At 44.8% G+C, this 14953-nt stretch overlaps 1 protein-coding gene across 3 annotated transcripts in view; it reads left to right on the top strand.

Annotated features, from left to right (window-relative positions):
• The window catches only part of pik3c2b (phosphatidylinositol-4-phosphate 3-kinase, catalytic subunit type 2 beta), a 187432-nt gene that overhangs the window by 163684 nt on the left and 8795 nt on the right, over window positions 1-14953 (top strand). For all 3 annotated transcript variants that reach the window (XM_070859224.1, XM_070859226.1, XM_070859225.1), the window contains 3 exons: window positions 2777-2901; window positions 3384-3495; window positions 13301-13382. In XM_070859224.1, coding sequence (XP_070715325.1) covers window positions 2777-2901; window positions 3384-3495; window positions 13301-13382 — 319 coding nt within the window. The remainder of the gene's footprint in view (window positions 1-2776; window positions 2902-3383; window positions 3496-13300; window positions 13383-14953) is intronic.

The raw sequence follows: 14953 nt of genomic DNA, 5'->3' as shown, positions 1-14953 counted from the left end.
CCTACCTCCAAACCAATTTCCTATCCATGTCAATAGCTTGCCTCTAATTCCATGTGCTCTCGTTTTTGTTAGTAGTCTTTTTTGCAGTGACCAGTGTTTCGTAGAATCATAGAAATTTACAGCACGGAAGGAGGCCATTCGGCCCATTGTGCCCGTGCCGGCCGACAGAGCTATCCAGCCTAATCCCACTTTCCAGCTCTTGGTCCGTAGTCCTGTAGGTCATGGCACTTCAAGTGCACGTCCAAGTACTTTTTAAATGTGGTGAGGGTTTCTGCCTCTACCACCCTTTCAGGCAGTGAGTTCCAGACACACAACACCCTCTGGGTGAAAGAATATCCCCGCAAAATCCACTCTAAACCTCCTGCCAATTACTTTCAATCTATGCCCATTTGTTGTTGACCCCTTTGTTAAGGGAAATAGGTCCTTCCTATCCACTCTATCTAGGCCTTTCATAATTTTATACACTTCAATAAGGTCTCCCCTCAGCCTCCTCTGTTCCAAAGAACACAAACCCAGCCTATCCAATCTTTCCTCATAACTAAAATTCTCCAGTCCAGGCAACATCCTCGTAAATCTCCTCTGTACCATCTCCAGTGCAATCACATCTTTCCAGTAATCTGGTGGACCAGAACTGCACAGAGTACTCCAGCTGTGGCCTAACTAGTGTTTTATACAGTTTAAACATAACCCACCCTCCTGCTCTTGTATTCTATGCCATGGCTAATAAAGGCAAGTATTTCATATGCCGCCTTAACCACCTTATCGACCTGCCCTGCTACCTTCAGAGATCTGTGGACATGAACTCCAAGGTCCCTTTGTTCCTCTACACTTCTCAGTGTCCTACCATTTATCGTGTATTCTCTCACCTTGTTAGCCCTCCCCAAATGCATTACGTCATACTTCTCCGCATCGTTTGTTTGTAAGATGTGTTTATGGCAGAACCAGAGCCACCTGCTGCATCACATTAGGAACATTTAGGTATTATCTCTTTGGATAGAATAAACATCCATCAAAAATTGGCTTCCAGTAGTTGTATAAGAGTTCCTTTGTCTTTGTGTAAGGGGAGTGACCAGTACACACACCCACCCTGCTCCATCCACCATTTCAGTGAGCGGCAACATTGTTGGTGCCATTGTCAGTGTTCAGAGACTAATTAGGTCAAGCTTTGTGTGAAAGCTGTACCAGTATTTCTTTGAAATGTTAGTGTATGCAAACTTGCAGACTGGGGATGAGATGGGGAAATGGACAAATTCATAAAATCTAATGGCTGACCCCAGTGGAGATATCTTGAAAGGAGGTTAGTTAATGTCTCAGAATTAATACCTGTGACAGGAAAGGCTTCCATTGATCTAAAAGTTCTGTCCTTGCTGCTACCTACAGTTCAGTTTTCAACTATATTTTAGTCTCTGGATTGGACTGTTGGACTTTGTGGCCCATCTAGGAATCCACTCACCAATTTTACACTGGAAAGCCTACAAATGACCTGTTTCTTCTAAACCCGTTACTGATTATCAGACTGTAAAGAAGTTTCTTATCTCATTATGGATTGATTTACTTATTGTTTTCTCAGTATTTGTACCACCTGTCTCTTGCTTCTTCTGAGTAATTCTCTACTTGCAAATAAACCTAACTATTAATCTTTTGAAATTGTGATGTTTATTGCCTTTGGGTGCAGATAGGAAGGTATGGTGGGCAATGTTCCCTTTTGGGTGCACGACCTCTTAAAGGGGCTGCCCGTTTAAAAGAGCATGTGGCAACTACGCGGTTTTTCCTATTTATGAGCCGGCTGCGCGGGAGCTGCAGAGTACAGCGCAACCGCATGGCTTAAAAGGAACATTGGTGGTGGATATTCCACAAGTTCCTCTGGTGCATTGTGCCGTAACTAAAGGGTACCTGCTTGTCCTGTCCCATTCGTATATGGTAAGGGTGGCAGTTTTGATTCACCGGAGACCCAACTCTCCTTATGGAAGCTGCCTTTACAGAAGAACAAAAGAAATAGGAGCAGGAGTAGGCCATTTGGCCCCTCGAGCCTGGTCCGCCATTTCATCATCATCATCATAGGCAGTCCCTCGGAATCGAGGAAGACTTGCTTCCACTCTTAAAATGAGTCCTTAGGTGGCCACGGTCTCTGTCACAGGTGGGACAGACAGTCGTTGAGGGAAAGGGAGGGTGGGACTGGTTTGTCGCACGCTCTTTTCGCTGCCTGCGCTTGTTTTCTGTATGCTCTCGGCGATGAGACTCTAAGTGCTCAGCGCCCTCCCGGATGCACTTCCTCCACTTAGGGCGGTCTTTGGCCAGGGACTCCCGTGTCAGCGGGGATGTCGCACTTTATCGGGGAGGATTTGAGGGTGTCCTTGTAAAGTTTCCTCTGCCCACTTTTGGTTCGTTTGCCGTGAAGAAGTTCAGAGTAGAGCGCTTGCTTTAGAAGTCTCGTGTTTGGCGTGCATACAATGTGGCCTGCCCAGCGGAGCTGATCAAGTGTGATCATTGCTTCAATGCTGGGGATGTTGGCCTGGTCCAGGACGCTAACGTTGGTGCGTCTGTCCTCCCAAGGAATTTGTAGGATCTTGCGGAGACATCGTCGGTGGTGTTTCTCCAGCATCTTGAGGTGTCTACTATACATGGTCCATGTCTCTGAGCCATACAGGAGGGCAGGTAGTACTACAGCCCTCTGCCATTTAATGAGATCATGGCTGATCTGGGTCACGAGCGCAAGTTTCGAAATGTTGGAGGTAAAGCCCCAATCATAACCGTGCTTGAATTCCCTACTCCACAGACGTACGTTGTGAAAGTGGACCGGGAGGGACAGCACGACGCCACGTTCATACTGAGAACCTTTGAAGAATTTCACGAGCTCCACAACAAACTCCGCCTCATTTTCCCATCGACCAAACTGCCAAGGTAGGAAGTTACAGTGGACCCTGGTAAACGGCTGTCATTCGTTAGTGTGCCTTTCTGCCCTAAATCATTCCCCTGAAAAATGGGAAAAGTTAGAAATTTAGAATTTGAGGGTGTGCCACACTTTGGAGAAAAATATGTGTACAGAAATTGAAGATTTGAAATAAATGATAATACTTGCATGTATAGCACCTTTTGATGTCATTAAACTGTCTCAAAGCGCTTCACGCAGTAGAGTGCAGTGACTGTTAATGTCATCAAATACGGGACTAAATAAAGTTTAACAAATAGAACTGAACATGTTGTGAATTTACAGCACCTGTAAGAAAAAGCAAGGTTTTATGTTCTTAAACAAATTGTCAGTTTTGAAATTCCATACCTCGAGCCTTGCCCTTAAAAGGATAAACTCCCATTGCTAATTTTCTCTTTTTGTGGATCTGCGTGCGAGAGATTGACTGACTAACCAGAGTTGGTTCTCCCCGCAGCTTCCCGAGCAGGTTTGTGCTCGGCCGACGTGAGGCGATGGCTGATAGACGCAAGGAGGATCTGGATGGCTATATTTGGCATTTAGTCCACTCTCCCCCTGAGGTGGCTGAGGTGAGATTGCCCCTTCCAACCAGCAGATGGCAGAAACCAGCAGTCAATATTAGCTGGGTTTGCAGCTGCATGTATTCTATATACCGGTCAATCTCCCGTGGTATCGCAACACAAGGAATTGAAACCAAGTGCAGTTGGTGGATGAAATGGGGCAAGATCGAGGGAGGACTGCGATGCTGGAGGTTTGAAGAGGCTAGTGAGGGAAGGTGGAGTGGGGGCGGGAGAACGAGGAGGAAGGTAGAGCAGAGATAGAGGGCAGCTGGCAAGTTAGAGGAGGGTTGGGGATGGGAGGGGAGATGAGGAAGTTTGAGCATGATTGGAGGCTGGAGGATGATCTGAGACCCAAGAGAAGTGGGAGAGAGAATTGAGGGTTTTTGGAGCTCGTCAGAGCAGGGTTGGAGATCGGAGAAAGGCGACACACTGCTGAAAGCACTGACACGAGTAAAGTAAATGTGACTAAGGCAAAGCTGAGATGGATGAAAGCAAGAGGATGAGGGGGAAACTAGAGAAGAAGGGTATGGCGGGTTCAGGAAGGCTTTTTAAATGATGATGACAATGCATCATTTAAAGATAGTTATTGTTTTTAAAATCATGATTGAGGATTTATTAAACAATGGGAGTATAGGAGTCAGCAGTGTGGCGATCTAATAAAAGTGGGTAGATGTAATCAAAAATAACTTTATTTTATGACAAATGGCCTGTATTTCAGGCATTTTCCTGGGATTAGTATCAGAAATTTGAACAAAACAGCTCAAGGAGAGGCAGTAATTGTTTAATCATTCTGATTGTTTTCAGACCTTGTGAATATTTATTAATTATTTAGCTAATTTTGTACTAAAAAAATTGAATGGCATAGTCTGCTGTGTCATTCCACGTAGCTTCATCAAGTACCATCGTCCAGTGCAGTGCGCAATAATCTTGCGACTCAACTTACTTACTTTTTTATTTTCCGTTTCAATGTTTATGTCCCTAAAGCAATTTAGCTGAGGTTTCCCTTGACTTTGTGCTTCTGTTTACACATGACTTCATTCCACAGTGATGGGAGAGGGGGAAACACGAGATAACGTTTTTATTAAAAGTGAGAGAAGAATAATAATTCAATGGGCCTCTGCACCCTAGCTACGACAATCAAGTTCTGAGCGAGGTGGTAGAAGAAAGGATAAGCTAAGAAAGAAAGACTTGCATTTATATAGCACCTTTCAGGACATCCCAAAGTGCTTTACAGTCAATTAAGTACTTTTGAAGTATAGTCACTGCTGTAATGCAGGAAACGCGACATCCAATTTGTGCACAGCAAGCTCCCACAAAGAGCAATGAAATAAATGACGAGATCATCTGTTTGTTAGGTGTTGGTTGAGGGATAAATATCGGTCAGGACACTGGGAAGAACTCCTCTGCTCTTCTTCGAAATAGTGTCATGGGATCTTTTATGTTTACCTGAGAGGGCAGAGTGGACCTCGGTTTAACATCACACCCAAAAGACAGCCCCTCCAGCAGTGCAGCGCTCCCTCAGCACAGCACTGGAGTGTCAGCCTAGATTTTGTGCTCAAGTCACACGTCAGATTTATTTTTAAAGTGCATGGGGAAAAAAATGAAGCAATTTGTTGAGAGAAGGGAAGAAGAAAGTTATTAGGAAGGTACTAAAAATAAAATAATAAAAATTGAATCCGAACCAATTGTACTATAAAGGCAGAAGGAAAGAAATAAAGAAAGACTTGGATTTCTATCGCGCCTTTCACGACCACCGGACGTCTCAAAGCACTTTACAGCCAATTAAGTACTTTTGGAGTGTTGTCAATGTTGTTATGTGGGAAACACGGCAGCCAATTTGCACACTGCAAGTTCCCACAAACAACAGTGTGATAATGACCAGATAATCTGGGGTTTTTTTTATGTTGATTGAGGGATAAATATTGGCCCAGGACACCGGGGAGAACTCCCCTGCTCTTCTTTGAAATAGTGCCATGGGATCTTTTCCATCCACTTGAGAGAGGAGACAAAGCTTCGGTTTGACATCTCATCCGAAAGACGGCACCTCCGACAGTGCGGCACTCCCTCAGCACTGCATTGGGGTGTCAGCCTAGATATTTTTTGTGCTCAAGTCCCTGGAGTGGGACTTGAACCCACAACCTTCTGACTCATAGAAACATAGAAACATAGAAAATAGGTGCAGGAGCAGGCCATTCAGCCCTTCTAGCCTGCACCGCCATTCAACGAGTTCATGGCTGAACATGAAACTTCAGTACCCACTTCCTGCTTTCACGCCATACCCCTTGATCCCCCGAGTAGTAAGGACTTCATCTAACTCCCTTTTGAATATATTTAGTGAATTGGCCTCAACTACTTCCTGTGGTAGAGAATTCCACAGGTTCACCACTCTCTGGGTGAAGAAGTTTCTCCTTATCTCGGTCCTAAATGGCTTACCCCTTATCCTTAGACTGTGACCCCTGGTTCTGGACTTCCCCAACATTGGGAACATTCTTCCTGCATCCAACCTGTCCAAACCCGTCAGAATTTTAAACGTTTCTATGAGGTCCCCTCTCACTCTTCTGAACTCCAGTGACTACAAGCCCAGTTGATTCAGTCTTTCTTGATAGGTCAGTCCCACCATCCCGGGAATCAGTCTGGTGAATCTTCGCTGCACTCCCTCAACAGCAAGTATGTCCTTCCTCAAGTTAGGAGACCAAAACTGTACACAATACTCCAGGTGTGGCCTCACCAAGGCCCTGTACAACTGTAGCAACACCTCCCTGCCCCTGTACTCAAATCCCCTCGCTATGAAGGCCAACATGCCATTTGCTTTCTTAACCGCCTGCTGTACCTGCATGCCAACCTTCAATGACTGATGTACCATGACACCCAGATCTCGTTGCACCTTCCCTTTTCCTAATCTGTCACCATTCAGATAATAGTCTGTCTCTCTGTTTTTACCACCAAAGTGGATAACCTCACATTTATCCACATTATACTTCATCTGCCACGCATTTGCCCACTCACCTAACCTATCCAAGTCACTCTGTAGCCTCATAGCATCCTCCTCGCAGCTCTCACTGCCACCCAACTTAGTGTCATCCGCAAATTTGGAGATACTACATTTAATCCCTTCGTCTAAATCATTAATGTATAATGTAAACAGCTGGGGCCCCAGCACAGAACCCTGCGGTACCCCACTAGTCACTGCCTGCCATTCCGAAAAGTACCCATTTACTCCTACTCTTTGCTTCCTGTCTGACAACCAGTTCTCAATCCACGTCAGCACACTACCCCCAATCCCATGTGCTTTAACTTTGCACATTAATCTCCTGTGTGGGACCTTGTCGAAAGCCTTCTGAAAGTCCAAATATACCACATCAACTGGTACTCCTTTGTCCACTTTATTGGAAACATCCTCAAAAAATTCCAGAAGATTTGTCAAGCATGATCTCCCTTTTACAAATCCATGCTGACTTGGACCTATCATGTCACCATTTTCCAAATGCGCTGCTATGACATCCTTAATAATTGATTCCATCATTTTACCCACTACTGAGGTCAGGCTGACCGGTCTATAATTCCCTGCTTTCTCTCTCCCTCCTTTTTAAAAAGTGGGGTTACATTGGCTACCCTCCACTCGATAGGAACTGATCCAGAGTCAATGGAATGTTGGAAAATGACTGTCAATGCATCCGCTATTTCCAAGGCCACCTCCTTAAGTACTCTGGGATGCAGTCCATCAGGCCCTGGGGATTTATCGGCCTTCAATCCCATCAATTTCCCCAACACAATTTCCCGACTAATAAAGATTTCCCTCAGTTCCTCCTCCTTAATAGACCCTCTGACCACTTTTATATCCGGAAGGTTGTTTGTGTCCTCCTTAGTGAATACTGAACCAAAGTACTTGTTCAATTGGTCTGCCATTTCTTTGTTCCCCGTTATGACTTCCCCTGATTCTGACTGCAGGGGACCTACGTTTGTCTTTACTAACCTCTTTCTCTTTACATACCTATAGAAACTTTTGCAATCCGCCTTAATGTTCCCTGCAAGCTTCTTCTCGTACTCCATTTTCCCTACCCTAATCAAACCCTTTGTCCTCCCCTGCTGAGTTCTAAATTTCTCCCAGTCCCCAGGTTCGCTGCTATTTCTGGCCAATTTGTATGCCACTTCCTTGGCTTTAATACTATCCCTGATTTCCCTAGATAGCCACGGTTGAGCCACCTTCCCTTTTTTATTTTTACGCCAGACAGGAATGTACAATTGTTGTAATTCATCCATGCGTTCTCTAAATGTCTGCCATTGCCCATCCACAGTCAACCCCTTAAGTATCATTAGCCAATCTATCTTAGCCAATTCATGCCTCATACCTTCAAAGTTACCCTTCTTTAAGTTCTGGACCATGGTCTCTGAATTAACTGTTTCATTCTCCATCCTAATGCAGAATTCCACCATATTATGGTCACTCTTCCCCAAGGGGCCTCGCACAATGAGATTGCTAATTAATCCTCTCTCATTACACAACACCCAGTCTAAGATGGCCTCCCCCCTAGTTGGTTCCTCGACATATTGGTCTAGAAAACCATCCCTTATGCATTCCAGGAAATCCTCCTCCACCGTATTGCTTCCAGTTTGGCTAGCCCAATCTATGTGCATATTAAAGTCACCCATTATAAATGCTGCACCTTTATTGCATGCACTCCTAATTTCCTGTTTGATGCCCTCCCCAACATCACTACTACTGTTTGGAGGTCTGTACACAACTCCCACTAACGATTTTTGCCCTTTAGTGTTCTGCAGCTCTACCCATATAGATTCCACATCATCCAAGCTAATGTCTTTCCTAACTATTGCATTAATCTCCTCTTTAACCAGCAATGCTACCCCACCTCCTTTTCCTTTATTCTATCCTTCCTGAATGTTGAATACCCCTGGATGTTGAGTTCCCAGCCCTGATCATCCTGGAGCCACGTCTCCGTAATCCCAATCACATCATATTTGTTAACATCTATTTGCACAATTAATTCATCCACCTTATTGCGGATACTCCTTGCATTAAGACACAAAGCCTTCAGGCTTGTTTTTTTAACACCCTTTGTCCTTTTAGAATTTTGCTGTACAGTGGCCCTTTTTGTTCTTTGCCTTGGGTTTCTCTGCCCTCCACTTTTCCTCATCTCCTTTCTGTCTTTTGCTTTTGCCTCCTTTTTGTCTCCCTCTGTCTCCCTGTATAGGTTCCCATCCCCCTGCAATATTAGTTTAACTCCTCCCCAACAGCACTAGCAAACACTCCCCCTAGGACATTCGTTCCGGACCTGCCCAGGTGCAGACCGTCCGGTTTGTACTGGTCCCACCTCCCCCAGAACCGGTTCCAATGCCCCAAGAATTTGAATCCCTCCCTGCTGCACCACTGCTCAAGCCACGTATTCATCTGCGCTATCCTGCGAGTGTGCTGCCCACTGAGCCACAGCTGACACTGTCACAGAAGGAGGTTGTTGGTTCCATCCTGAAACTACAAAGCCTCTGAAGATTAGATGTGTTCCAGCTGTGGGGAACTGGGGCTTTCGAAACAACTTCTTGTGCAAGAGAGCTGTAGCCTCCATCTGACAGCTAGTCGCTGTTCACTGAATGGGAAATCCTATCAGTCCGCCACCTAGAGGCATGACAGGCCAATAAAGTGAGCATGATGTATGTAGCAAAATTTTTATATTATAGATTTATTTTTATTAGATAATATACCAAAAATGATGTGTCACATTCCAGGCATCATAAATGCAAAAATTATTTAAAATGCTGGGTGCTGCTTTGAAACTAATGAGTACTTTCCAAACCGCAAAATTCCCTGACTTAACAAATTGTGCTCTGGCTGACCTAAGCCTCTGTTTACTTAACAACAATTAGACTTTTGAGCACGAAAGGGAGACGGTTACATTTTAGCAGTATAAGCCATTGTGCGTTGCATGTTTAGCACTGCTGACCTTGTAACACGATGCTGCGTCCAATTTATCGTGAGCGATGCCACAGGAGATCTGCTCATTTATCTAGTGTGCATCGGTCAAACTTAAGACGTCATTCAGACAGTCAGAAGTATATAAAAAAAGGAAGCATTTTCTAATGGTTACAATGAGTTTGATGACGTGGCTTATCATGGATTTACAAAAAGCTACCCATCTATAGCATCTTCCTTCAATATTGGGGCTTCCCGCGGGGAATTGCCTCTGACCTGAAACATTTCTACGAATTTACCTGGTGGTCCGGGAGGAGCCTGTGATTCCGGTGGAGAGGCCTTCTCTTCCCGCGCTGCGAAGCGCACTTCTGTCCTCCAGGTTTTCATGCAGAAGGTGCAGTCACGTGTCACTGCTCAGCCAATCAGGTACTGTATTCCACAGCTTTCTCATTAATACCAATAGGAACTCCTATCTCCAAGCATTACTATTAATGAGGGAAAAAAAACACACTAAACGCATATAATAAAAAAATAAACAACACACCTCACATAATTAAAATGAATTGAAATTAAAGTTAAGAAATATCTTGGAGAAAAAAAAAATTCTGAGTTTTAAAATTTTTCAAAATTATGGTTAAAAATAAATGTAACGTTGTGGGCAGGGTTTTTAAAATTTTCTTTTTTTTATTTAATTTAATTATATTTTTGTATGTTTTTAAACTCTTACACCTGAAAAAGTAGGCTATATGCCTGCTTTTATCAGATGCAATAATTTTGAGGACATTTACTGGGCAAGATATGGGTAAATACTGCAATCTTGCCCTTGCAAATGTCCTCGCTCCCGATATGCATTGGATCTGTCAAGCTCCAGCTTAACTGATCGGAAAAGCATTGTGAGCTGAAAACCGGTTTTTGCGATGCCTCCCTAGGTCCGTATACACTCAGTACAGACCTGGGGAGGCCGGGATTTCCAGCCCATTAGCTTTGAATTTTCCTCAGAAAATGGCTTACTTTACTCAGACTATTTCACTGCAGAGAATACACAAGCAGTGGCTTTAAAAGGATAGGCCAGGTTAAACACAGCTCCGTCTTCGCAGCTAAATGTCACAGTGATGCAAATAGCTACACTGGGGATCAGCTAAGTGCACTAACTAAACCTAGTGACAACACTGCCATATTGATATCAGTACGTAACAAGTTCATGTCAGAATATTTACTGATTAAATATTTTTCATTTTATTGGAACAAGATTTCAGGGAAAGGCATAAGTTGTAAGAAGGGCCTATTTTCAAAACATAGAATCACAGAATGATCATCATCATCATAGGCAGCCCCTCGTATGAGTTCACAGGTGTTTCAATGAAGGACCTAATATTCCAGATCCCGAACTACATGTTGAAGGGTGGAAGATACCTGTGCGTGGATTTTTTTAACGTGGGGTGGCCGTTGCACACCAGCCACCACACGGGCTTGACAGAGCTAGGTCTTGGTCCAGTGGCAAGGGTTAACCAGGACGACTGGAAACCTAGTGCGCGCACATATTGAGGCGTGAGCTGGCCCGTGCTGTCCCTGGGCCCTCATCTCTTCGGGGCCCCGAACTCGCGCCTCTCCTGGGCCCCGATCACATCCCTCTACATTCTCTCGCCGCTCCTTCGCTCCGACCAGAATGATGCAGCACAGAAGGAGGCCATTCGGCCCAAGGTGCCTGTGCCGGCTCTTTGAAAGAGCTGTCCAATTAGTCCCACTCCCCTGCTCTTTCCACATAGCCCTTCAAATGTTTCCTTTTCTAGTTTATATCCAGTTCCTTTTTGAAAGCTACTATTGAATCTGCTTAAATGACCCTTTTAGGCAGTGCCTTCCAACTTACTGCGTAAAAACAGTTCTCCTCATCTCACCACCCCCAGATTCAATTGCCAATCACCTTAAATCTATGTCCTCTGGTTACCAACCCCCTCGCCAGTGGAAACCGTTTCTCCCTATCCACTCTTATCTATAATCTTCATGATCATGAGCACCTCTATTCAATCTCCCCTTAACTTTTTCTGCTCTGTTATTTAAAGCTGTGCATGTACCCAGGCACCATGAGGCACTGCAGGAGCTGTAGTGTTTTTTTTCTCCCAATTTTCTCTTTGTTACAGATCCCATTCAAGACTATAACTCCCACATGCCCACAACTAAATTCCATCACAAAGTAACATAATGGGCAACTTTATTTTTTAAGAAAAAGAGCACGATTTTGTGTAATTGTATGAAAGAGCAACCACTGTATTGTTGGTTAAAACACACAGCTGACATTAATTTCAAAAAAGTTCTGGCCAATATTTATCCCTCAATCAACAAAAAACCCCAGATTATCTGGTCATTAACGCATTGCTGCTTGTGGGAGCTTGCTGTGCGCAAATTGGCTGCCGCGCTTCCCACATTACAACAGTGATTACACTTCAAAAAAAAGTACTTCATTTGGCTGTAAAGTGCTTTGGGACGTCCTGAGGTTGTGAAAGGCGCTATATAAATGCAAGTTTTTCTGACGAGTACAATCCCAGCATGAACAAACGTAGTCAGCTCTCAACATAGAGATCCTGCTGATCAGTACGTGCTGTGAGGCATTCAGCCGAGAGAGAGTTGCATCAGCCAACCTTTCTTATCTGTTTGTTCGCTGAGGCTGTTTGGAACATAAGCACCTGTGAGAAAACTTCAGCCTGCCCTGGGAGCAGGTGCTGAGGACACTTTGAACACTCAGAACTGGCTCTACCTGCCACTGAAATGGTTTTTGGCAATGGTGCAACTGTAAAAATATTGCTTTATATTGTAAAGCCCTCTGTTGCAATCCTACTGGAAGAGGGGGAAGGGGAACTTTTTGTTCTGCAATGGGAGTCGGAATCGTACAATCAGATATGGGTGGCAGAAATTTTTCTGAGCACAGTTGTTCTGAAGAGACAACTTTTATCCAAAGTCTTATAGCGATAAAAATCTTACTACAATACTTCTGCATTTTTGCCAGTAACCTAATTTGGTCTCCATCTGTTCAGTTTCCAGTTTCTGACTCATGGTGCAAGCATGAATTGGAGAGGGCCAACCAACTGCCTACGGTTATTGTATCACAGCAGTCCTCCAATACACCCCATTATCCAGCACAGTGTGAAACAGCACAGCTTGTTCCCTGTCAGATATCAGCTAACAGGCGTGGAGCCTTGTCACAGGTTCCCATTGTAGGATATTGGATGGAATCCAGAACAATGGGCATATCATCTTAAAATTAAAGCTAGGCCAATACATGAGCAAAATCCCATAAAGGGTACTGGAAATCACTCACCCAAAAGGCTGGGAGGGCCAGAGCAGACAGAGGTATTTTTTTATTCGTTCCTGGGATGTGGGCATCGCTGGCAAGGCCCGCATTTATTGCCCATCACTAATTGCCCTTGCGAAGAACCACTGCAGTCCATGTGGTGAAGGTGCTCCCACAGTGCTGTTAGGGAGGGAGTTCCTGGAACTTTACCCAGCGACAATGAAGGAATGGCGATATATTTTCAAGTCAGGATGGTGTGTGATTTGCAGGTGATGGTGTTCCAATGTGCTGGCTGCCCTTGTCCTTCTTGGGCGGTAGAGGTCGCGGGTTTGGGAGGTGCTGTCGAAGAAGCCTTGGCGAGTTGCTGCAGCGCATCTTGTGGATGGTGCACACTGGTAGATGTAGGGAAGGATATTAGTGAAACGATGGGAGTGTTTTAAGAATGGAGACAGTGGGATTGTGATGGGGAGAGATGTGCACTCTAAACCAACTTCTCCTCTTCACCATCCCCCTCCCCATAGCAGTCGGTGCAGGTCAGGAGGGATGGTTTGGGAAGTTAGTGATTACACAGTACATTAACGGCATTGATCATTTTCCCCCTCTAGTGTGATCTGGTCTACACCTTCTTCCACCCACTCCCGAAGGATGACAAGTCCGCAGCTGGGAGCACAGTGCCAAAACCAACAGGTGTGTTCCCGTTTCCGCATCTTAGCAATGCGTTTGTACATCTCGTGATGTGGCTCTGGAGTTTTTAAACCTTCCTCTCATGAACATGTAATCAAGCAAAGTCACAGAGGTCAGCGTACAGCATGGCCCACCCAGCAAGCTGGTTCTCAAACCGTGTACCTTCCAGAGCACGGGTCAGGGTTTGTGCCCATTAGCCCCATGCGTTACGTTGCTAACCTGCTGAAATGTAAGTGCTGAGTGTTGAGAGGCAGCTCTCTGCAGAGAGGGAGGACAGATCACCCGAGTCACTTTGGTCCATCTCCAGAACCGGGATCAAGAATGACATTTTCTATAGAGACCTGTGCAGTATATTGCTTCCATGTTTCTTCAGTGGGAACGGAATATGGCATCAGATGGGGCCTCAGGATGGTCAGTGGTAAAAGTGTATGAGGGAGGATAGAGAAGAAAAATGTCTTTGATTAAGATGTAAGCCTCATTTCTGTATTCCCTCTGTATATTGTAAAAGAAAGACTTGCATTTATATAGTGCTTTTCACGACCACCGGACATTTCAAAGCGCTTTACAGCCAATTAAGTACTTTTGGAGTGTAGTCACTATTGTAATGTGGGAAACATGGCGGCCAACATGCGCACAGCAAGCTCCCACAAACAGCAATGTGATAATGACCAGAGAATTTTTAAAATGTTGATTGAAGGATAAATATTAGCCAGGGCACCGGGGAGAATTCCCCGTGCTCTTCTTCGAAATATTGCCATAGGATCTTTTACCTGAGAGAGCAGACGGGGCCTCGGTTTAACATCTCATCCGAAAGTCGACACCTCAGACAGTGCAGCACTTCCTCAGCACTGCACTGGAGTGTCAGCCGAGATTATTTTTTGTGCTCAAGTTCCTGGAGTGGGACTTGAACCCACAACCTTCTGACTCCGAGACGAGAGTGCTGCCCACTGAGCCACAGCTGACACTGATGGGATGAGGAGACTCTGAATGATTGGCTTTCGATGATATGTGAAGACTCTCCCTTTGATTTCTCCCTCCTGTGGGGCAGTCCCTGTCCTCTGCTTCTCCGAGATTAGGAATTCTGCATTTGAGGCAGGATGGTACAATACCATTCCCAGCCACTCCATCCTGCTGTGTGTTATTCTCTGATGCACTGCCTCACTAACCTATCTGTTCCTTAAGACTTAATTCACCGCTTCATTCTGTAATCTGACTGATTCACCTTTATCTGACCCCACTTACCCAGTGGCATGTTTGTGCACTGCCTTGGTTGTTACTCAATGCTACTCTGCTGCTTTCTCAATCTTTGCAACTTCTCAACAAACCGAAACTGCATCTGTTAGTCAGGTTTTCCCATAACTTCAAATTATTGAACAATATGGCTCATTTGAAGATACCGTGTTCGATTTGTGAGCGCCTCTTGGTGTTAAGAATGTGTTTTTGTTTTGGTGTATGGACAAAGGCTGCTCAGTCCTGTGCCTGTGTTAAAATTCTCATCCTTATTTTCAAATTCCTCCATGGCCTCGCCCCTCCCTATCTCTCTCATCTCCTCCAGCCTCACAACCCCCCCCCAC

The sequence above is a fragment of the Pristiophorus japonicus genome, chromosome 17 (assembly GCF_044704955.1).
Source record: "Pristiophorus japonicus isolate sPriJap1 chromosome 17, sPriJap1.hap1, whole genome shotgun sequence".
NCBI classification, from domain to species: domain Eukaryota; kingdom Metazoa; phylum Chordata; class Chondrichthyes; family Pristiophoridae; genus Pristiophorus; species Pristiophorus japonicus.
The sequence above is the reverse complement of the archived record's forward strand: the minus strand, read 5'-3'. Positions and strand labels throughout refer to the sequence as shown.